This window comes from Zootoca vivipara, chromosome 8 (assembly GCF_965207765.1).
Source record: "Zootoca vivipara chromosome 8, rZooViv2.hap1.1, whole genome shotgun sequence".
NCBI classification, from domain to species: domain Eukaryota; kingdom Metazoa; phylum Chordata; class Lepidosauria; order Squamata; family Lacertidae; genus Zootoca; species Zootoca vivipara.
Genome location: NC_142591.1, coordinates 4,984,091 through 5,009,135, shown reverse-complemented (window position 1 = coordinate 5,009,135; position 25,045 = coordinate 4,984,091). Strand labels below are relative to the sequence as shown.

General features: G+C 41.3%; 1 protein-coding gene and 1 pseudogene across 10 annotated transcripts in view; both read right to left on the bottom strand.

Annotated features, from left to right (window-relative positions):
• The window catches only part of LOC118079302 (protocadherin gamma-C5), a 274,853-nt gene that overhangs the window by 179,465 nt on the left and 70,343 nt on the right, over positions 1–25,045 (bottom strand). The window contains exon 1 of one of the 10 annotated variants that reach the window (XM_060278096.2): positions 18,271–25,039. The exons of 7 other annotated variants lie outside the window; for them this stretch is intronic. In XM_060278096.2, the coding sequence (XP_060134079.2) occupies positions 18,271–20,700 (2,430 nt within the window). In that variant the 5' untranslated portion in view covers positions 20,701–25,039. Of the gene's footprint in view, positions 1–212; positions 3,312–10,751; positions 13,823–18,270; positions 25,040–25,045 lie in introns of those variants that run through there. 2 more of the 10 variants (XM_060278100.2, XM_035103385.3) reach the window with 2 other exon arrangements.
• LOC148684725 (protocadherin gamma-B5 pseudogene) lies at positions 4,364–10,743 on the bottom strand (annotated as a pseudogene).

The window sequence follows — 25,045 nt, the reverse complement described above, 5'->3', positions numbered from 1 at the left end:
TTTGAGAACACCTGTACAGCATGTTCTGTACAGAACTTCAGCTTCAAGTACACCTGTGAGGTTCAAGCAGTGGGGGTAGCTGCCCCATCTTCATGTGAACTGAATGTTTATATGAAAAAACTGAGATAAATCAGCTTAAAATATATTAGTTGTCTACAGACATAAAGAGAATGCTTAAAATGTTAACCTGTTACCACTGAAAATAAACTCACCATATCAGCTTTATCCATCTCAGAAATTAGGATATTGCCTCCATTGGCAGTCAAAGTCACATTAGACTTATCTGCAGTTTGAACATTGGGTGTTGGAAAGGTGAACTCCTGTACCCTAGACTCGGATGATAAGCACAGCTGATAGGAATACGGCAATGTTCCTTCTTCGTAGTTTGGTGGGAAAATGACTGTGTTGTTTGAATGGGGAACAGGAGCAAAACACTGCAGGAATTTGGCATTCCCTGATCGCCGAATCTTCATGAGAATGGCCAGAATGACTGTCAGGAGGAATAAGAATGAAATCAAAGCTAAGGCCAGCACCAAGAAGAACTGTAGATCCGATTGATACTTGGAGTCATTGGGCTGCTGGCTGATTTCTGGAAGTGCCTCCTGGAAGTTCTCAGCAAACACCAGGTTGAGACTCACAGTAGCAGATAGTGGTGGCTGCCCATTATCCTTGACTAAGATGATGAGCTTCTGCTTCACAGCATCTCTTTCCAGAAAAGCCCGTGAGGTCCTGATCTCCCCAGTATGGGAACCAATTGAGAACAGCCCAGGTTCTGTTGCCTGGAGCAGATAGTAGGAGAGCCAAGCATTGTGTCCAGAGTCAGCATCCACAGCCACCACCTTTGTCACCAGGTAACCCTCCTCTGCTGAGCGAGGCACCATCTCAAACAAGGAGGAGCCCTCTACTCCTTGAGAAGGGTAAAGAATCTGAGGGCTTTGGTCATTCTGGTCCAGAATACACACTCTCACGGTGGCATTGCTGCTGAGACGAGGGGAGCCTCCATCTTCGGCCCTCACTTCCACTTGAAACTCCCTGACTTGCTCATAGTCAAAGGAGCGCTGAGCATAGATAGTGCCAGTCTCAGAATTAATGGAGAGGTAGGATGAAAGAGGCAGCCCCTCAGTGATGCTGTTGCGAATGGAGTAGGTGATTTGAGCATTGTGGTCCACATCTGGATCGGAAGCTTTGACCCTGAAAATGGAGGAGCCTGAAGGGTTGTTCTCTGGGACATAGGCAGTATAATAGGGTTTCTCAAAGGCAGGGCAGTTGTCATTGATGTCTGAGATCTGCAGTGTGATGGTTTTGTATGTGGAAAGAGGGGGGTTGCCTTTGTCTGTGGCTGTGACTGTGATGTTGTACTCTGGAGTTCTTTCTCTGTCCAAGGGGGCATCTGTGAGAAGCTTATAATAATTATTGGAGGCTGATACCATTTTGAATGGCAAAGTGTGTTGTATGTCACAAGCAATCTTCCCATTGTCTCCAGAGTCTCTATCATTTACATTGATAAGGGCTACCAGGGTTCCTACTTCAGAGTCTTCAGGGACTGGGCTGGATAAAGAGGCAAGAATCACTTCTGGCGCATTGTCATTCTCATCTAGGAGTGTTATTTCAACATTGCAGTGAGCTACTAATCCTCCCCCATCTCTTGCTTCCACTGCCATCACATATCCTTCTGTTTCCTCAAAGTCCAGAGCCTCTTTAAGTGTTATTGTCCCATCTTGTGGATCCAAGTAGAATTTTTGACGAGCACTTTCAGGGATGTTACTAAAACTATAGCTGATCTGGGCATTTGAACCTTCATCTCTGTCAGTAGCTTTCACCTGTACCACTGAAGATCCTTTCGGTGTGTTCTCTTTGAGGTTCACCATGTAGACATCTTGATTGAATACTGGTGGGTTGTCATTTGCATCAATGACATTAATCCATATTTTGGCTGTCCCAGTTCTTGTGGGCTTGCCTCCATCCACAGCCACAAGGATTAACTGGAAACTGTTGTCACTTTCCCGATCCAACTGTTTATTCAGCACTAATTTTGAATTTTTTCCCCCATCTTTTATCTCACTCACTTTCAAAATAAAGTACGAATTTGTGCTAAGGTGGTAATCCTGGAGAGTATTCACCCCAAGATCAGGATCTTCAGCTTGTCCAAGGAGAAATGTGGTGCCTGGTAAAGAGGATTCACTTATCTCCAGCTTGATATCCCCATTTACAAAATGTGGTGCATTATCATTAATGTCTTGGATCTCTACAGTTACATGAAAAATATTCATAGGACTACCAACCACCACTTCAAAATTGATGGAGCAGAATGCAGTTTGACCACATAATTCCTCTCTATCAATCCTCTCTCTTACATACAGATTTCCATTTTCTGCACTGAGAGTGAAGTATTGTTTTTTACCTAGGGAAAGGATACGCAGATTGTCATTTCCTATTTCTCCATTATTCAGCCTCAGGTCTTTGGCCAGGTTCCCTACAATGGATCCCTTTTCTATTTCCTCAGGGATGGAATAATTAATGTGCTCTGAGGCAATTTGACTAAACAGAGAGAATAATAGGAGAAGAGGTACTTGCCTTCTTACTGATCTCCTGTTTTCCTTCTGCCTGTCTTCCATCCCTCTTGCAGGGATATGTACTTTATCCTTGTTTTCTGTAATCAATTGAGCTGCTGAGGTGTTTCAAATTCCCATTAGGATGCAGAAGTACTCAAAAAAGGATGCTAAACAAGGCTGCTGCTGAATTTCTGTATTTTGCTGTGGTTTTTGTTTCTCAGCAAACACTCTGGAAGTCCCTGTATTCTGCTGTTTCCCAGATCTGTGTTACTTGACAATCACATTGCAGAAGCCGCAGTTCACTGGATTTTCAACTCCACTGTGAGAACTATGTTGGCCAACAGCGGCACTCTGAGTCTCAGATGAGGAACTGCAAGAGGTGTCTTATGTCTTCGGCAAACAACATACAAGGGATTTCTTGCCACTTTCTTATATATGTGGGTGGCAAGCAAAACACATAATGTCTTTTGTGATTTTGCAAAAGCAACAACCCAGAATGTATTTTTTATATTTTTATCATTACAAACCACAGTAACTCAAATTCTTTAGAGTATCTATAATAGTACAGGAGAAGTCATCACATCTCCATCTACCTGCTTATTGTGAGAAACTTGAGATAATGTTACAAAAGGCTTCCAAGACTTGCAACAACTTTTTTCATTTAAAGATATATAATGTCTTCAATAAACCTTCCTTTAGTGCTGCAGAGGTATGCATTTAAAATAATTGTTATATATATGGTTCTATTGTAGAATAAGAATATTAATATTAATATTTCAGTTTTGCACACAGGCATCCCTCCCTCTTACATGAGATCAATCTGCTTGTAGCCATGTAAATGTGTGGTGTTGTGAAACAATTAAATAATTAAATTCAAACCTGGAAATGCCAGAAAAGAGCTGAAATGTCCACGTGGCTCACAAGGAGACCCTCCGTGGAGCCCAAGGAGGACGGCAATGAGGGCAGAGGAACCTCGGAAGAGACCGGAGGTACAGCGAGGCTTTATTTAGGCTGCTCAGCCTCCTTGCCCAACAGCTGATGTGCAGGGTAGCGCAGCAGCAACCACTTCCCCATACATCCTGAAGTCTCCTGCCGACCCCATAACTTCAATTCTAGTTGTGGATACTTTTGGATACAGTAGAGCACCAAAGAGGGCATTTAAAGGGTGTTTGGAGGGGGGGGACACTTTACGAGATTTCAGTTATGCCTGCAGGGGCCAGGAACATAACCCCTGTGTAAGTGGAGGGAGACAACTGTACTTTTCAGAACTAATCCAGTTCTTACACAGCATGACTCTTTGATTTGCTACAGATGTATATATGACATTCAGTTAAATCTGGTTGACTTGCATGTACAGTATCTGTTTGACACACACATACAGATATGTGTTTATTGACGGCTTCCTGCCAATGTTCCCCATACCCTTTTGTCTGTCAGTGACCTTTAGGGGCTATGTACCTGGTTACTTTGGCATATTCATCTGCTTACTGCAACATTTATGAAGTGCTGGTGGTGAGTGAATTTAAAAAATCTGAACTATTTTATTCTGTCAATTTCTGACCATAAGTATTTAGGTAGACTTGCTAGACTCACATGCTTCTAGTTACAGGTAGGTAGCCGTGTTGGTCTGAGTCGAAGCAAAATAAAAAAATTCCTTCAGTAGCACCTTAAAGACCAACTAAGTTTATATTTTGGTATGAGCTTTCGTGTGCATGCACACTTCTTCAGATACACTTCAGATTCAGAGAGTGTATCTGAAGAAGTGTGCATGCACACGAAAGCTCATACCAAAATATAAACTTAGTTGGTCTTTAAGGTGCTACTGAAGGAATTTTTTTATTTTGCTTAGACTCACATGGATTAGTAACATATTTCCAGCTACTAAGAATGCTGCAGGTTTATTGACCTGCAGTCCTACCAGCCTGTCCATGAACATATAACTTGTATTCCATCCTTAGCTCTTCACCTGCAGCCCATCTAGGAGACCTTCTGCCTCTGGTCCTTCCTTGCTTGATTTGGCCAAGATTTCACCAAATAATAATTTACCACTATAGCCGCAACATGTGACATAATTATAATGGTGATTGTCTGGCATCATTTAATTTTGTTAACTAATATAAGCTTCGCTCTACAAAAAAGAAAAAGAAAAAAAGTTGCTGGTATAGCAAACTTGGCTACAAAATAATCTTAGGATTTAAATCAATGACAAAGAAAAAGTGTTGCACTTTCTGAGAGCAACCTAAAAAAAAGAACATTCTACAACCTCTTTAATTGCCAATTGCTGAGAGGTATATAGCAGCTAGAGTAAGCTAGATGTAAACAATTAATATTTCCATCATAGTTATGATTAAAAGTTATTGAAAATGCAGCATAAATAATTTTTGAAAAGAAAATTTACCTTGTCATCATTAACTTTCTCCAAATGCAAATTGCTTTCACTTCTCCCCGTGAAAGGATCATCAGATTTCTCACCACTAAGAATATTGTCTGCAATCTGTATATTTGGTGTCAGGAAGGCAAACTCATTCTTCCTGGTCTCAGAAGATAGACACAGCTGGTAGGAATAGGGCAAAGTCCCATCTTCAAAGTTGGGTGGGAAGATGGCCCCATTCTTGGAATGGGGAACAGGACCAAAGCACTGTAGGAACCTGGGATGCCCTGATTGACGGAGCCTCATGGTAACGGCCAGAATGACAGTCAAGAGGAACAAGAAGGAGATCACAGCTAAGGCCAGCACCAAGTAGAACTGCAGGTCAGACTGATACTCCGAGCTGCTGGGCTGGCTCTTCATTTCCGGAAGGGCCTCCTGAAAGTTCTCAGCAAACACCAGGTTCAGAGTAATGGTGGCCGAGAGAGACGGCTGCCCGTTATCCTTCACCATGATGACCAGTCTCTGTTTCACAGCATCTCTCTCCACAAAGGCCCTGGCGGTCCTGATCTCTCCAGTATGAGAACCAACCGTGAAGAGTGCCGGCTCAGTGGCCTGAGTCAGGTGGTAGGAGAGCCAGGCGTTGTGTCCAGAATCTGCATCCACGGCCACCACCTTGGTGACAAGATAATCTGCCTCAGCAGAACGAGGCACCATCTCAAACAAGGCTGAGCCCTTGGCTTCTTGCGAGGGGGACAGGATACGAGGGCTGTTATCATTCCGATCAAGAACAAACACCCTGACGGTGACATTGCTGCTGAGAGGGGGAGAACCCCCATCTTGGGCCTTCACTTGCAGCTGGAACTCTCTGAATTGTTCATAGTCAAAGGATCTCTGGGCATAGATGGTGCCGGTCTCTGAATTAATGGAGATATAGGAGGAGATGGGAAGCTCCTCAATGTTGCTGTTGAGGATGGAGTATGTGATCCGTGAGTTCTGATCCATATCGGGATCAGAGGCTTTGATAGTGAAAATGGAGGCACCTGAAGGATTGTTTTCTGGCACGTAGATGTTGTAGGCTGGTTTCTGAAAAGTAGGGGCATTATCATTGATATCAGAAACCAATAGTGTGATAGATTTATGTGAGAAGAGAGGGGGAGTGCCATTGTCAGAGGCTGTGACTGAGATATTGTACTCTGGAGCTATTTCTCTGTCAAGTGGACTGTCTGTCAGGAGCTTGTAGTAATTGTTAGATGAGGGAAGAATTTTGAAGGGTAAATCATCTTGTAAATAGCAAGTGACCTTTCCATTATCTCCACTATCTTTGTCATTCAAATTGATCAGAGCTATTAAGGTACCAGGCAGAGAAGCTTCAGAGACTGGGCTAAACAAGGAAACCAGGGTTACCTCGGGGTAATTGTCATTCTCATCAATAACTCTTATTTCAACTTTGCAATGTGTCTCTAATCCACCCCCATCTTTTGCTGCGACTGTCAAAGTGTATTCTTTGGTTTCCTCATAATCCAGTTGCCCTACAAGTAGGATTGAGCCATTCAGTGGATCTAGACTGAATTTCTTGTTGGCATTCAGTGGTATATTGCTAAAGTGATACCTGACTTGGGCGTATGAACCTTCATCATTATCAGAAGCTGTAACCTGGAGCACAAGCGATCCAACTGCAACACTCTCCCTCAAACTGACCTTGTACACCTCTTGGGTGAAGATAGGTGGGTTGTCATTGGCATCTGTGACATTAATCCATATCTGGGCAGTCCCTGTTTTTCTAGGTTCACCCCCATCCAACGCTGTGAGGATCAAGTGAAGTTTCTGTTCAGTCTCTCGATCTAATGGTTTCTGCAGCACTAAATCTGCAAATTTATTTCCATCATGAGTCTCTTTAACATCCAGAGTAAAATACTGATTGGAGATAAGGTGGTAATTCTGGAGAGAATTCATCCCAATGTCAGGATCTTCAGCTTTCCCAAGGAGAAATCTGGTGCCTGGCAAAGTGGATTCCACAATCTCTAACTTGATATTAATTTTCAAAAAATGTGGGGTGTTGTCATTAATATCCTGAATTTCCACAGTTATATGGAAAACATTTAAAGGATTTTCCATCACCACCTCAAAATTAACAAGGCAGGGTGGAGTTGTGTCACATATTTCCTCTCGATCTATTCTGTCATTTACATAGAGGTTTCCATTTTCTGCATTGATACTGAAAAACTGCATTTTATTCACAGAGACAGCATGCAGATTGTGCCTTCCTAGATCTCTGGCATTCAGTCCCAAATCCTTGGCAAGATTCCCTACAATCGAACCCTTTGCCATCTCCTCAGGGATGGAATAGTGAATCTGCTGCTCTGTGGCAGCCCAGCAGGAGAAAGGCAAAAATAAGAAAAGCAGTACTTGCCTTCTGAATGCCTTGCCATCCTCTTTCTGCCTTCTGTCCATTCTGTTTTCTGATAAAATACTTTTTCCAGCTTGTTTTGAACAGGTTTTTCAGCATAACAAGCGACAAACCTGTTAGAGAGAACAATCTTGCCTTTTCTTCGTGTATTTAAACCAGTAGCGTTTTCAGCTTCTCAGCTAGACTGTTCTTCCTTTGTGCTCTGCTGTTTCCATTATCTGTGCAGTTGCTTTGAGGTATCACAGTATAGGAAGCATGTGTGGATCTGCACCTAGACTGGCTAACAGTGACACTACGAGGTTTAGACAGAGAACTGCATGAGAAGCAGTCCCAGTTCCATTGAATAAATACAGTAGATATATTGATTTGGATTGCTTACCAACATAAAGCATAGTTTATTTTAAGTTAAATGAACAAGTCACCCCCTGAAGCATGACCTAGTAATTTTATTCAATATTAATTGTACAAGTGTAGAAATCTCTTAAAAATTGTTTTTGGAGTCTCTTAACCTCTTTTATCTTCTTTTTAAAATATCATTTCAATAGTGTCTGGCTGTGACAGTGTTTATAAATTTGTAATTTAAATAAATAAAACAAATGAACATGCCTCCTAGCTCTACTGCAGCTTTCCCATGTCCTTGCAGGTGTCACACATGGCACAAAGAAGCCATTCTGTGGCATATTGTGTTGTATGAATCTGAGATAGCTCAGTTAGTTGAGCATAAGACTCTTAATCTCAGGGTCATGGGTTTGAGCCCACATTGGGCAAAAAAAAATCCTGCATTGCAGGGGGTTGGAGTAGATGACTCTCACGGTCCCTTCCAACTCAACATTTTATATGATTCTATGGATCATGGTTTGCCTGTTTCACAGAAGCTATGAGTGGTAAGACAGTAACAGGTCTAGAAGATATGTTGGCTTCACACAGCAAGTCTTACTATGGCTTGCTTGTGCTGCACATAGTGCCCACAGCGGCGGGAGACATGTCTGTGAGTCAGCCATGATTTAAAACAAACTATGGCTTAGCATGATGTGCAAAGCAGCATACTATGTATATTTTAGGTCTGGATCAATTGGATGCAAAACAGGTGACTGCCAGTTTGCAATCTAAGCCATCTCTTCAACTATCTTCTGAACAGATGAAACAAATAGTACAAGAAGTTTGTCACCTTTAAACCTGGCAACGTTGACCTGCATGCTCAGTATTGTATTAACATTCCTATTGTTGTTGTGTGGTTTTTAATTCATATGAAAAATGTATAACATAGGTGCCCATTCAACTAATGTTTTAGATGCAAATGATTGTGATTTCAGTCAAATCCATGCATGTGTATTTGTTGTTTTATACGAAAGCAATGAATCCTGCATCTAACCCTTGCATCAAAGTTCTGAGATGGACTACAAATGCAATAAAGATAATCAACTACTGAATAAAAGAATAAACAAGAACTGGAAGTGTAAATGTGTTTCCATTGTGAAATATGAAGATGACACAATTTCATTAGAAGCAGATCAAATGAAGATTAGAAATCACAGAATAGTGTGGTAAAATAAGGACAGTATGTTTTTCCTGTTTGTATGCAAGAAGTTTCCTGCTCATGTGGAAGAACTACATATTGCTGTGTAGGGCAGTACATGCATTTCTGCCAGACTCTTTTTTCCACACAATGTCTCCCACCAACATTTCCTAGTTGTCTAAAGTAAAGCTTTGATACACATTGGCATTGTCTATAAAACTTCCAAAAACAAAATTGGATACTCTTTCTCATCTTTATGGTCACATTTTTCTCTTAGAACATCTCCCCTCCACCTAAGAGAACAACAAAAAATATAGTAAGGGGCAGGGCAAATCACATTACCCTGGTATCTCTCTAATTACAGAACTCTGATTTTATTCTGAAGATCTTTTGGTCTCACAGCACTGAACGCCTAAATGTCCCTACATTGCATGGTCAGATGATAGTGCTTGTCATGTTTTCAAAGGGCTTATAGAGCAGAGAGGTAAAGAAATACAAAGCAACAATCTTGTGAAGAGTTGTAAGATAACAGCAGAGAAGCTGAACATGGCCCAACATTGTTACTACTGTTATTGTTAATGCATAATTAGATGTCACAGGCTCCATCGAAAAGCAGCAGCCCCCCCCCCCTGCCAAATATATTGTTATGAGTTTGTGGGTGCCAGACTTCACTAAATTTCTGGACCCAACACATGTAAGGGGGGTGAGCTTCCTCATGAAGTAATTGCCTGGGAGATGAGCCATTAAGAGAGAACAAAAGAAAGCAAAAGCTCTGAGCCAGAGGACAATTGGATGGGCACCTCCCTTCCCTCAACTCAGATTTAGATGACAAAGCCAGAGTTTTAGAGTAGAGTTTAGGATTAGAGTGGAATGAAACAAGGCAGGACTATTGCATGGGAGGCTGGTATGCATCTTCCCTACTACATCTACTTTTGATAGTCTTATAAAGATTAAAAAACCACCTCCTCAGTCAGTGTTCAAAATCTGGAAGGAAAGGGGCCCCTTAATTAATCACACTTCACTCCCAGAAAGATTAGTCAGATAACACCCACGACCATAGAACTAAAACAGTACTAACAGGGCCATCACAAAAGGTAACAAATCTGAATGCAAAAATAGATGCTCAATAAAGAAGAGACGTCGTTAGGCCTAGCCAATGTATTGATACATCGCCCAAGACGGGTATGAGAGTCAGAGCCCAATGGTTCCTTCACCTGGTGGTATATATGGCACCTTCACCATATATACTGAGGCAGTTTGCAGCTAGTTCCTCATTCCGCTTTTCAACATTAAAATGTATCACTATATCACAATGTCTGGTTGGTGATACATCACTATGTTGAAAAGCTGGTAACGCCCAACCCTAGACATTGTATGACCTCCACATAAGTTTTGTACAAGCAAATCAGGCAGTAGGACTGAAGAAAGGCATAGATTAGATAGATCTCTAAGAACTGTGAGACAGTAACAGTTATTAGGAATTTCTGCAGCTGTGAACCTTGAGTGCAAATAACGCAAGAGGAGAGTTAAGAACATGAAACAAAGCCCACTCCAATAACCAGGTAGGATAAGGATCAGCAGGAGCTAAGGTGCTGCTCAGATCTGAAAGGGTTGCAGGGATAGTGTCAGCCAGATGGTGTCAGTCACAGTGGCTAAAACAGAGAGAGGTGGCTGCCAGTAGTCTTATCCTAAGAGGATTTATTTAAAATATGTCCTAAATTTAAATACAGTATTTATTCGAAACAATAAAGTAATTGCTTCATTATGTATCTACCCCAAAACATCATATATCTTTACATCTTTGTTATAAAAAGCATAAAAGGCTTTCTCTAGGTTTTGTCATGCAATAATAGAATACTGAATATTGAATAAAGGGAACCAAAGTATTGACATTTATGTACTCACTTGACAGGTTGCTGCCTCCTCCTTAACAGTGTTAGAATCACCTATGAGTAATATAGGATCTGGCTTATCAGGAGCCTGTTGTGGTGTCAGAGTATTGGTACAGCTTCCAATTGGGAAAAAAATCTGGCTTTTCCGAGAGCCTGAAGTCAGTGAAACCTCGTGGCAATAAGACTGAAGAAATGCCCGGACTCCATCAATCCCCACAAACTGGGAGATGGGAGCACCATCAATATGCACACTTCCATTGTCACAAAACTGAGAATTTTTCCACCTGCGAAGTCTGAGTGCCAATAACACAAGGAGGAAGGCGAGGAACAAGCAGGAGACAAAAGCCACTGCAGTCACCAAGTAGAAGGTGAGATCTGACTGTGGGTCTTCAGATACTGGGACACTGCTCATATCAGTCAGCATGTCAGGGATGCTGTCAGCCAGCACCACAGTGACAGTGACTGAAGCTGACATTGGAGGCTGCCCATTGTCCTTGACTAAAACCACCAGGCTTTGCTTGAGGGCATCTTTCTCCAGAAAGAAACGGGCCGTCCTGATCTCTCCCGTGTGGAGCCCCAGAGTGAAGAGCCCTGGCTCAGTGGCCTTGATCAGCTGGTAGGAGAGCCAGGCATTCTGGCCAGAGTCCGCATCCACGGCCACCACCTTAGTGACCAGGTAGCCTGGCTCAGAGGAGCGAGGGGCCAGCTCTATCCCCGTGGAGCCATCAGTGGGAGGGGAGGGGTACAGGATCTGGGGAGTATTGTCATTCTGGTCCAGGATGAAGAGAGTCACTGAGACATTAGAGCTGAGTGGTGGAGAGCCTCCATCCTGAGCCTTGACTAGGAACTTAATTTCCTGAAATTCTTCATAATCAAAGGAGCTCAAGGCATAAACAACCCCAGTTTCAGAGTTAATGGAGAGGTATGAGGAGAGAGGGCGTGTGCTCATCTGATTTTCAGTGATGGAATATACTATTCTGGCATTTTCTTCCCAGTCTGGATCAATTGCTTTCAGGGAAAAGACTGATGCTCCTCTTGGATTATTTTCTAGGAGATAAGAGGTGTAGACTGACTGTAGAAAGACTGGGGGGTTGTCATTTGTGTCTAACAGCTGCACTGAAATAATTGCAGAGGTTGATAATGTTGGAGTCCCATTATCAGTTGCTGTAATAGTGATATCATAGGTCGCCACTTGTTCCCTGTCAAGGGCTCTGTCAGTCACTAAAGTGTAAAAATTGTCCATTGTTTTCTTTAGTTGGAAAGGAAGACTGTTGGAAATTGAGCACATAACCTCCCCATTGACTCCTGAATCTCTGTCTTGGACATTTAAGATGGCAATGACAGTTCCCGTTGGTGTGTTCTCAGGGACAGAGTTGAGTTCAAAAGTTATTGTTATTTCAGGTGTGTTGTCATTCAAGTCTGTAACAAAGATTACAACCTTTGATCTGTCACTTAGACCGCCCCCATCCATGGCCTGCACCTCAAATTCATATAAGGATGATTCCTCATAATCAAGATTCCCAATAAGGATGATTTCACCTGTTGTGGAATTTAATAGAAACATTTGGGAGTCCCTTTTCGTGATTTTTTGGATAGAGTATTTTATGTCTCCATTGATTCCTTCATCCATATCAGTGGCTTGCACCGTAGAAAGTGTGGACCCCTTGGGAATATTCTCATTGACACTCACTTCATAAAGAGGTTGGCTGAAAACGGGTGCATTGTCATTTGCATCAAGAACAATGATGCGGATTTGTACTGTGCCAGACCTGATGGGATCACCTCCATCAGTAGCTGTGAGGAGTAGATCATAATCTGGTTGCCCTTCCCTGTCCAGAGGTTTTTCCAATACCAGCTCTGCATGTCCTGCCCCGTTTTCTCCCATTTGCAAATCCAGAGAAAAATGGCTACTGCCTGTGAGTTGGTAGCTCTGTATAGAATTTATGCCCAGATCTGGATCCTGAGCTTCAGGAAGAGGGAAGTGGGATCCAGGTGTAGACAATTCACTGATTTTTAGTTCCCATCCCTTCAGCAGAAAGAAGGGAGCATTATCATTTATATCCATGATTTCTACTTCAATGACATAAAGCTTTAAGTTGCTCTCAGCAATAACTTGAAACTTTAAGATGCACATTTCTGCCCTTCCACAGATTTTCTCTCTGTCTATTCTCTCAGAGGTTTGTAAATGGCCAGTATTGAAATTCAGTTCAAAATACTGAATCATACCTGTACTAGTTACAATGCGGAGTCCGTGGTCCAAAAGCTGCTTCCGATCTATCCCCAGGTCCTTTGCAATATTCCCCACAAACGAGCTTTTCTGCATTTCCTCTGGAATGGAGTAGTGGATCTGTCCAGAAACTGCCTTCCAAATATTCACCATTACAAGAAATTGTATGATTGTTTCTTGGTATCTCCAAGGTCTCTGTTTTTCTTCCATTTTGTTCCACGAAAAAGAATACTACTAGTTCTTGTTCAAATAGCTTTTATCTGTCCTTTTTTATTTTTAAAGCAAAACCTGCATCGTTTTGTCCCCTGAACTGTCTGTTCCATTCCAGCCTGTCTGCAAGAATGGGCAAGCTGGATCGCTCCATGTGTTAGTCTGCTGGATTGGTGAACAGCGACACCCAGAGTCACAGTGAGAAAATGCAGGAGCTTCACACCAGAGTTGTAATCATTCTGCTTTTCATCATGATTTTTTTCTGCTGCTTATGCAGAGGTTATTTGATTCAACATTACAGGACTATATTGCTGCTATTCAATTACCATTATTTTCCAGGACAAACAGCTCTGTGTGCAAGGTGTACAGCAATATAGTTATGATCCATATATATGAATGGTGATGTTGTTTTCTAAGGTTCAGGTGTCCTCAGATGCTGCCAACATTATAGCGGACTAACAAATTAGTATCTGTTCCTATATTAAAAATGGGAGAAAATTATTTGCATTTTTGGTGGGGGAAGGGGATTGCTGATTATCTTACACTTAGGGGGCCTAGGACTTTCTCTTTTTATTCTTGTTTTTGAACTTAAAACAACTCCACACTGGTCACAGTGGTGTGAGGTTCTCTACAGCTTCTCAGCGGCTGCACTTTTTGGGAGTGATGGAAGTGCAGCTGATGGGATGTGGCAAAGAGAGCCTTGCACTACTGCTAGCGGTGTGTAGATATTTTTTTTTAAAAAAAGTGAAAAAGCAAGAAAAAAAGGGGGTGGGAACCTTCAACGACCTCATAAAGTTAAGTAAGGTAATTGAAAACTCCTCTAAACACATTGGTGGAATTTCCATTCCCAATATCCTTAACAAGAGCATTTTTTCTTTTTTGGGGATGGGGGCGTTGCAGTAATTAAAAGTGGTGAGCAATTAAATAAAAAGCTTCATAAAATTAAGTCTTAGTTTGGCACTATATATATATATATATATATATATATATATATATATATATAGGCAAGTCTTCAATGATTTGTGCCTCTCCTAAAAGCCTTTCTCTTCTGTCACAGCTCACCTATTCTCTGAAGATGAGGGCATCCAGAGGAGAACCTCAAAAGCAGATGTCAATGCTCAGGTAGGATCATATAGGATTCCTCTAGACTCCTTTCTCTCTCCAACTTGCACTTGTTTCTCGGACACCTCTGCATTCCCATTTGGTGCCCCAGGTTCTTAAGTCTTCACACTGAAGTGTCTTCATTATTTTCAGAGAAGTGGAATTGTTGTATCTTATTACTGACAGCTGATATTCATTAACAGATTTAAGTTGTCTCTCTTCAACCAAGAAAGTAAATTTGCTTCTAAACTGAAAGGCAGGAGAGTCCATCATGCCTTGTCGGCCTCCTTTAGGCAGCTCCACCTCAACTTGGATCTTTGGTTTGGTCCTAAGGCTGATCCATTTGCTGCCCATTTGTGGACCTGAAGAGGCTGCTCTTGCCATTGGTTGTCACAGGCCATTAAACATCTGGTATCAAGACCTCCTCCCCTCAGGGCCCAGGGTTCCTCCAATTCCTTAGTGAGTGTCTCCAGTAAGCTTTCTTTCATGGAACACTTCAGTTTCTTCCCTCCCTTATCCTGTAGTTGCACATTACAACTTGCTATAATCAGTTACAGCTAGGTAGCCGTGTTGGTCTGATGTAGTAAAAAAAAAAAAATACATTCCTTCCAGTAGCACCTTAGAGACCAACTAAGTTTGTCATAGGTATGAGCTTTCGTGTGCATGCACACTTCTTCAGATACCAGAAGTTTGCATGCACACGGAAGCTCATACCTATGACAAATTTAGTTGGTCTCTAAGGTGCTACTGGAAGGATTTTTTTAATTTTTTGTTTCGCTATAATCAGTTCAGTATACCAAACTACCAAACTGCATGTGTAAAATTTTCAGAGACACCGTTGATAGAATCTTTCGAGGAGTTGGAGATGGCGTTTATAAGTGGTCCATGTTTCACAAGCATATAGTAAGGTTGGTAGTACAATAGCTTTGTAAACAAGCATTTTGATTTCCCTGAGAATGTCCCGGTCCTCAAACACTCTGCACTTCAATCGGGAGAAAGTCGCACTCGCAGAGTTCAGGCGATGCTGGATTTCAGCATCAACGTTGGCCCTTGTGGAAAGGTAACTGCCTAGGTAGGAGAAGTGATCAATGTTTTCCAACATTACACCACTGAATTGGATTTGTGGCACTGCAGAGGGGTTATTTTGTACTTGTTGGTGCAGCACTTTGGTTTTTTCTCCTCAAAAGATTCCATAAACGGTGTCTCCGAAAAATTTTACATATCAATTGGGAAGATAGGTGAACTAATATCAGTGTACTGGAAGAAGCAAAGATCACCAGTGTTGAAGCAATGATTCTTCAACAGCAACTTCGTTGGACTGGTCATGTTGTGCGGATGCCTGATGATTGTCTTCCAAAGCAACTCCTCTATTCCGAACTGAAAAATGGAAAGCGTAATGCTGGTGGTCAACAAAAGAGGTTTAAAGACTTTCTCAAGCCAAATCTTTAAAAATGTAGTATAAACACTGACAACTGGGAAACACTGCCTGCGAGCGCTCCAGTTGGAGAACAGCCTTTACCAAAGGTGTCATGGGCTTTCAAGAAACTCGATCTCAGGATGCAAGGCAGAAACGTGCTAAGAGGAAGGCACACTTGGCAAATCCACACAGTGATCAACTCCCACCTGGAAACCACTGTGGAAGGACGTGTGGATCCAGAATTGGCCTCCACAGTCACTTATGAACCCGTTGTTAAAACCGTGTTTATGGAAGACAATCTTACTCGGCTACGAGTGATCGCCAAAGAAGAAGACCAAACCGCACCTAATTGAAGCATCTGCCCCACAGTTAAGGCAGTGCCATGCAGGTAACAAAATCCTTCCACTACGATCCATCTGATCAAACGATTACGTACCTTCCAACATTTCTCTGATGAAAATAGGGATGTGCCTCCTGGCCACCCAAAAGACTTACCAGCTAATCCTAGGTGGATGGACTCTGACGGGACAGGGAGGAAGTTGGTCCAACAGCCTACTTCAGCCAGATCCAAAGAAGGCTTCCCTACAAGACTTCCCTTGGGCCTAGTCTAAATGGCCTCATCTTCGTTTACATGTGGGCAAAGATGCCCTTCCCTTCAGCAAGAGGGGGAATTCAACAGGACTTGCTCCTAGGTAAGCGTGAATAATCTTTCATTTCTTTAGGGTGCTTCTCAAAGCCACATTCCAAAAACAAACTGAAGTTGGCTGAGCATTTTCTTGAGCTTTAAGTTTGACCTCCTCAGAGTGGCTGTTGAGAGGCCCAAACTCCAAACGGTGTAACAGCGGATCTCAAGCATGAAGTTAAAAACATATAATCATCTAGTTATTATAAGTTATTATGGGGGGAAAGGTGTTGGTATTCACCATGAAGTTGTTACAATAAGTGCCACACTTTTAACACTTGACAATAAAAAGGTGCTGGTACTGCGTATACATGAGTATCCCCAGAAGAAGAAACAAGCACTGCCTTTATATAAAAAATTATCATCAGTGGGCATGCATCCTGGCTACAATTCTAAGAGCAGCTTTAAGTGTTTCCAAAGGCACATCCAACGGAAAGTTTGACCTTTTTTTAGGTGAACAGTCATTCCAGCCCATGCCTACCCCACTCCTTGCTCATGCCATATCATAAACTGTTTATGATACTCCTATCAGTTTTTTTAAAAAAGAAAGCTTGTCATGTGAGTGACGGGGTGCATAAGAAACACAAATCCAAACCTCCTTTCGACGGGCAGAACTACCCATGCTCTTACCAAATAAATTAAAGTATATAGAGTAGAGTGCATTAGTCCCACTCACAATACACAGAACAAAAAATCAAATTATACATATCAAAAGGAAGATATCAAAAATGTCAAGACTTGCATAAATAGCACGGGTTAGATTCATTCTGTCTTACACTGCATAATCAATTCACAATACATAACACATACAAATGTGTCTACTTCAGAATTGTGTTAAATTCTGTCCTCCAGTTTGATGGAACAAAGAAAGTTAATTGTCCATCTTTCCTATTTCAAATTAGGTTTTGTTTTCAACTTTACAAGCATATTGCTTATGTAAAATGCAATCCTTTTATTTGATTTTGGCACCTGTCATACCTTTTGTTTGTAAAGTGTCATACACATGTTTTATATTTATTCTTATTTTGCAGGATTTATATACCACTTAATCGTGAAAATTTCTAAGCAGTTTACAAAAACATAGATAGCACTATATAAAAAATAGTAGATAATTTATATTTGCTATAAATACAGTTGGCCTGAAATTTCTTCATTTTAAAAAAATAGTTTCACCACAGTTTCCCCCCTCATTCCTCAAGCTCTGACTTAGAAGTTATTGAGAGACTGACTGCTGCCTGACTTTAAAACTGCTCACAATACCAACTGCATCATAGTATATTAAATCACAGCATATGACAATCTTATGCTCCCCTGGGAGGGAAGTTGAGAAGCTTTAGGATTCTGTGAAACTTTCTGGGCTGGCAGAGAGGGAGGTCCACTGCCATAGATCCCCTTGTGCAGTTGGAGACCTGCCAGAGATTCTCTGTGCACAGTGTAGGACAAAATAATCATTCCTACATGTTCTGTGTGGCAAGGCCCAGAATGATGGTTAAAAATTGAATTATTTCTATTGGAATTCATATGAACATTTGTCCCACTTTCAGCAGATATTAAATATAAAAAGGATATGTAAAAACTATATTTTCTAAATAAAGAATATTTATTCTGTTATGTGGTAATCTCCCACCTTTACTTCTCCTAAATATATGAGCCATAAAAGGCTACTCAAACACAGTAGAGGAAACCAACAGACATGTATAGAAAAACACTACAAAGAAACAACCACTGGTGTATGAGACTCTTTAAGTCATACTGTGCTTTGACTGCCTCTGTTATTATAGTGATGCTTGCTTGAAATATAGTATTTTTAAGCTCGCAATAACAGCATATAAATTCAATCAAATAAACATATTGGATAAGTCAGCTTACTATATAGTGCAGAAAAAAGAACTCACCATGTCAGTATTCTGCTTTTCAGAATTTAAATTGCCTCCACTGACCATCAAAGAAATGTCAGAGTTGCCATTGCAAAGGATGTTCTCTGCTATTTGGACAGTGGGCTGCAGGAATGTCAACTCATTCCTCCTGGATTCAGAGGACAGACAGACCTGGTACGAATAAGGCAAAGTTCCGTCCTCATAATTTGGTGGGAATATAGCACCAGCCTTTGAATGGGGGTCAGGAATAAAGCACTGAAGGAAAGTGGGGTTCCTTGACCTTCGAAGCTTCATCAGAATGGTCAGAATCACCGTCACCAGGAACAGAAAGGACACCAAGGTCAAGGCCAATACCAAATAAAACTGCAGATCCGACTGATACTCTGAGTCATTTGGCTGGGAGTTCATTTCCGGAAGAGCCTCCTGGAAGTTCTCAGCAAACACCAAGCTCAAAGTTGTGGTGGCTGAGAGAGGAGGATGCCCATTGTCCTTCACCAGGATGACCAGCCTCTGCTTCACTGCATCTCTCTCAAGTAATGCTCGGACTGTTTGCACCTCTCCTGTGTGGGAGCCAATGCTGAAGAGTGAGGGCTCTGTGGCCTGCAGGAGATGGAAGGAGAGCCAGGCATTGTGTCCCGAATCAGAGTCCACGGCCACCACCTTCGTCACCAGATAACCCGACTCAGCTGACCGAGGCACCATCTCAAAGAAAGGTGATCCCTCTGTTGATTGTGAAGGGTACAGGATCTGCGGAGTGTTATCATTTCGATCCAAAACACATACTGTCACTGTGGCACTGGTATAGAGTGGTGGAGAACCTCCATCTTGGGCCTTCACTTGAATCTGAAACTCCCTGAATTGCTCATAGTCAAAGGAGCGTTGGGCATAGATGATCCCAGTCTCAGAGTTAATAGAGACATAGGAGGAGAGAGGCAGGTCCTTGATGTTGCTGTTAAGGATGGAGTAAGTGATTTGGGCATTGCGATCCAGATCTGGGTCAGAGGCCTTAATGTGGAAAATTGAAGTTCCAGATGGATTGTTCTCTGGAACGTAGGCAGTATAGGAAGATTTTTCAAAGGATGGCGGATTATCATTGATATCTGAGATCTTTATTAATATGGTTTTGTGTGTGGAGAGTGGAGGTGTGCCTTTGTCTGTGGCTATGATTGTAATATTATACTCTGGAGTCCTTTCTCTGTCAAGGGCACCATCTATGAGGAGCTTGAAGTAATTATCTGAAGATGAGACTATCAGGAAGGGTACAAGTTCCTTCAGGTGACAGGTGACTTCTCCATTATCCCCAGAATCCCTGTCCTGAACTTTAATGAGAGCAATCACAGCTCCAGATGTGACATCTTCAGGAACTGGGCTGGACACAGATGTAAGGATCACATCTGGAGCATTGTCATTCTCATCAAGAACCTCAATTTCCACATTGCAATGTGCCGCCAATCCTCCTCCATCACTTGCCTGAATTTTCATCACATAATATTGACTCTCTTCAAAATCAACACTTTCTATGAGTGTAAGTGTTCCGTCTCTGGGATCCAGATGAAACTTCTGTTTGGCTGTTTTTGGGATGTCACTGAAAGTATAAGTGATCTCAGCATATGACCCTTCATCACTGTCAGATGCTTTGACTTGGAGCACAGAGGTTCCTTTGGGTGCACTCTCCTTCAGGCTCACTTTATAGGTTGTCTGGGTGAAAACTGGGGCATTGTCATTAATATCAATAACTGTTACCACTATTTTGGCTGTTCCAGTTTTTGGAGGTTCTCCACCATCCATGGCTGTAAGGACCATGTTGTGTGTGTGTTCCTTTTCCCTGTCCAGCTGTTTCTGCAATATTAGTTCTGCATATTTGCTGCCATCATTGCCGTTTTGGATTTCCAACTTGAAATATGGAGTTGAGCTCAGTTGATAATTCTGGATGGAGTTTATTCCAATATCATCATCTTCAGCATTTGCAAGAGCAAATCGAGTTCCTGGCAGAGTAGACTCACTCCATTTAAGCTCAATATTTTCATTCTGGAAGTGTGGGACATTATCATTAATGTCCTGGATAAAAATATTTACGTGGAAAATATTCAAAGGGTTGTGTGCCACAACTTCTAATTTGAGGACACAAGTAGATGATTTACCACAAATCTCTTCCCGGTCTATCCTCTCATTCACATACAGGTTGCCATTTTGTACATTCAAATCAAAGAACTGCTTTTCTGAAGAAATACCAAGCTTGCGCTTTGACAGCTCTCTGATATCCAACCCCAGATCTTTAGCAAGGTTCCCCACAAAGGAGCCCTGCTCTGCTTCCTCTGGAACTGAATACTGAACCTGCTCAGACACTACCTGGCAGCAGAACACAGACCAGAATATGAACAGAAACAGTACTTGCCTCTTGGTGATGTCTCTTGTTCTCTCTGCCTGCTTTATTTCCATCACATCCATTGCATTTCCTGATTTCTCCTCCTCTTTCACTTCAGTTTTCAAGACTCCCAGTACACTTAAGTGAGATAATAGAAATATTGTTCTTTTGAGCTGATCCTTGGGAAACTGAGAGCTTTCCTTTCTTGAGCAGCTTTTAAAATAAAAGCTTTTCCTTTCTCCTCCGCTGATGTGTTAAGAGAGAGAGAGACTGCTCTAAGAGCCTCACAAATGCTGAGCCATGGCTGCTCCCATGTTGTCCAACAGTGACACTCTGAGTCCACATGGGGAACTGTTTTTGCCATTACAATAATGGTACATAGTATATAATTTGTAATGTAGAGAACTGCTTTTAATTTAACCCTTTACCATTGTTTCCAGTTGTATACCCCCCCCAATGGATTATTGATCAGACCTTATAGTTGTTCACTCCATTCTGTATGCAGGTCAGTGAGACTAGGGTTCCAAATTTCGTTCTTCCATGTTTAATGTGCATTTACAAAATCTAAGTGAATTTTTAATATGTATTCCTGTCAGAGGTTCAGCTTGTGATAATTTTAGGTTGACCCACACAGTGATGTGTTTTCAGCCAGTACATTTAAACAAAATATATTTGTGAATAGGAAAATAGGGATGGCACTTATACTAGTTCATATTTATTTTCCATTTAGCCCCGTATTGTTTACTTTCTCTACTACTGATTAGAGAGGTGCTAAGGCAACTTCCAGTGTAATATTTTAGAATATATTATATTTTGTAAAATCATGTGCTACTTTGCAATGCCTTGGGCTTGAAGAAGAAATCGATGCTGCATTTGTTTTGCAATATATTTTTATATGATGCTCAATGTGATCATCCAGTAATCTCCTGTCAAGAAGAGATGATACGTTTTTGCTACAATTTGAGGGCAGTAGGTTTGGGTGAGGAATATTTATTTCTAAATTGGAAAGGTTTCCATAGGTAGACAAATGGTAATACCCAGTTGGTTCAATTCAAAAGCCATTCTTACTTTCTTTTTTCAGCTTTCCTGGAAATCCCCAACCTGAACAACTCAAGAGTTTTTTGAGAACATAAAAAGTTATGCATTAGGAAAGTGCAGACCTGTCAGTTTCAGTTCTCTCTGTTTCTCAGTTTTCCAATCTTAAATTCAGTTCTTGTCATCTCTTCAGCAATTTGTGGTTTAAAAAGAAGTATTGTAAACTGATGAAAATTAGGCAGAATACTATTTCCCAGGGAAAGCTCAAGAGTTGGTGGATGGTCTATTGTAGGATATCTGCTCAAGGTGGGATGGTAAGTCTCCTCACAGCCAGACCCCTGCCAGGCAGAGCCCGGCCACATCAATTATACCACTGTGTATTCACTTCTGTCCTCATGGAACACCTGTCATCCCTGTCGGGTCAGCCAGGGGCAAGAACAATCCCCAGGCATAATGCAGGAACAAATCCAGCCCGTCTCTCACCATTCAGCGTTCAGCTCTAGGGAGTTCCGACAGCCCTTTCCCAACGATTTATTACGACCCATGTCTTGGAGACACTGAGTACATATTCAGAGTTCAGCAGAGATAAAACGCAGGTGGAGCCAGGCTGAGGTTGTGTACTAAAAGCTACTTTATTAAGGCAGAACAAAAGAAAACATGTCTCCTCTCGCTGAGAGAAGTCCGAAGAAAAAATACAACAAACGGAAACAGAATACAGCAAACATCCACTCCCGTAATTCCAACAATCTTTGCTGGAATGCATAACACAGGTATGTGACCTGCACAGTGAGAGGAATAGAAACCTAACAATCCTATGATGATTGCTGTTCTACAGTGCATTTTCTAGTTCTCCTCATACAAACAATCAGCAACACAGAGTAGGAGAAGGTGCTGATTTCCCCCCTGTATCATACACAAGAAGGGACATGCGAGACAAGTATTTTACGTATGGTTCCTTCTTTAAGGAAATGTCATCCTTTTTCAGAAGGCAAGAATTCTGCAAATAAGCCCATGACATGCATATTCCTCACAATGGAGGATTTGAAACACACTTTTCCTTAGGTTCATATTTGAAAGGATGGGACAAAATCTTTTCATTGGAACTTTCATCACCAGCATAGATGAAGTGCCCCTTAGATACCTAAGATGAATGTTGGCTAAATTCATTGCCCTCTGCAACAATTAACTTGCTGCTGCTCTCTGCTGCCACACTATATATTATGAAAGGTAAGGATTTACCTTTTGAACATGCTTCCTGTTCTGTATGGAAAGAGCCAACAAAGTTTCCCTTATGACCAGGTCTAAAATAAGCTGCACTATTTATAAAACAAGTTATGCTTAATAACTATTAAGGGTACAATATGTTACATTATCAACAATGTGCCTTGTATCCATAGCATAAAGATCTCTACGTGTGTGCATCATTCTTAATTTTTTTATTTTATTTTTGTAACAGAAAAAAAATATTGGAAGTCCAAAACGAACAGATGTGCATTTTATTAACATGATCAAGAGGATTTGCCACTTGTATTTACAGTGGTACCTCGGTTTACAAACACAATTGGTTCTGGAAGTCTGTACTTAACCAGATGCGTACTTAACCTGAAGTGAACTTTCCCATTGAAAGTAATGGAAAGTGGATTAATCCGTTCCAGACGGGTCCGCAGAGTATTTAAACTGAAAATACTCAAACTGAGGCGTAGTTAAACCGAGGTATGACTGTACAATAATGAAGAGCAACTATTTTTTTGTCTGGTGTTCAAATAATCCCTAAATAATTCCCACTTGCTCTTAAACGTCAAACAATTTTGTGGGAATCCAAGCATCCTCCCAGCATACTTTTCATTGTCCAATTCACACATTAGTAGAACTACAGGATAGTCCTTCTAGGACATTGTCAGAAATGGTCACCCAAACAACTCCCCCAAATTTCAGCAAGTTAACATTCACTGTTTTCCTTACGGGAACGAAAAAAAAACCAGATGCCTCATAAAATGTCCCCCAAATGCATCAATTCTTGCCATTGTAGTGTGTTTACTACATGACAGCATATTTTAATAGAAAAATATAAGCAACATGTCACCAAAGAGCACTGGAATCAAACCAACTTACAGTCACATGACAAAGGAGTAAATAAACTTTCAGTCACATTTCCATTGATAGCAGTGTGGAACTACCTAGAAGAACACACCTTCGGCTGAAGCTGTTTTCATTCATATTACAGGGAGAAGACAACACACAGCACCTTCTCTGGGGTTCAAAATTCTACCCCAACCTTACACTGGAAATCTCATTAAAGTAGAAAATACACCCCACCCCATCCCACCCCAAAAACCCATTTGTGTGTTGCTGCTGTAGTTAAATAGCGGGTGAAGGTTGCAAATTACAAGAAGCATTATGCAACCAATCTTACAATAGAATTGCTTGTAAATTTCTTCCCAGACTCCCCTCACCATTGAATCTCCTCATTTTATCATGCTAAAATATACCAACAGCCAAAATATCTCAGCCAATACAAGAGTTAAGTAAATTCATTATTACTTTTTTAAAAAGAAGTCTTGTAGCAATGAGAATCTCAGTATCAGCTTACTGGTGGGCAGTTGGGTATGTAGTGGAAAGAGGTTATAGGTTGAAAGATGGGAATGAGCACTTACTTGTCATAGGATACTTGGCCCTGGTTTTCATGGAGACAACATAACTACAACTTACCAGTAGCAAGGCAGGTGAGGGCTCACATTTATATACTTATTTATTGATACAGGTTTTTTAAACCACCGACTATTTGGAAGTGTCATAAAAATATGAAATAAAAGCCAAATATAACATACTAAGTTAAAACAATTGAGAATGCATAAATCAATCTCACAGGAAATCACATGCTTGTTCAAAGCGGCCGGGGGGGGGGGGAGGAATATACTGTATATTCCTGCATATAAGACTACTTTTTAACCCAGGAAAATCTTCTCAAAAGTCGGGGGTCGTCTTATACGCCAGGTCATATTTCTTATACGGCGAGCATATCCCAAACTCTATATTTTAACTGGAAAAGTTGGGGGTCGTCTTAAACGCCCAGTCGTCTTATTCTAGTATGATAGTTATCAGTCTAGCCTTCTCCCAATCTCCCATACATGATAGTTTTCAGTATGTAGGGAACTATGCTTTTTATAGAAGTGCACAAGGTTTTGTGAACCTCCACCAGCAGTCCAAAGTAAGAGACAAAGATAAATCATCTGATGCGTCAAGATGAAGATTTGCTGAAATAAGATCCTTCACAGAAGGATCAGATACCTAGTGATGACTAAAAAAAGAGGGAGCTGAAAGGAATAAAAAGAAGACTGACATAGTTCTGAATATAATGAGAAAGCAGAGGCAGACAGGAAATATATGCTGATA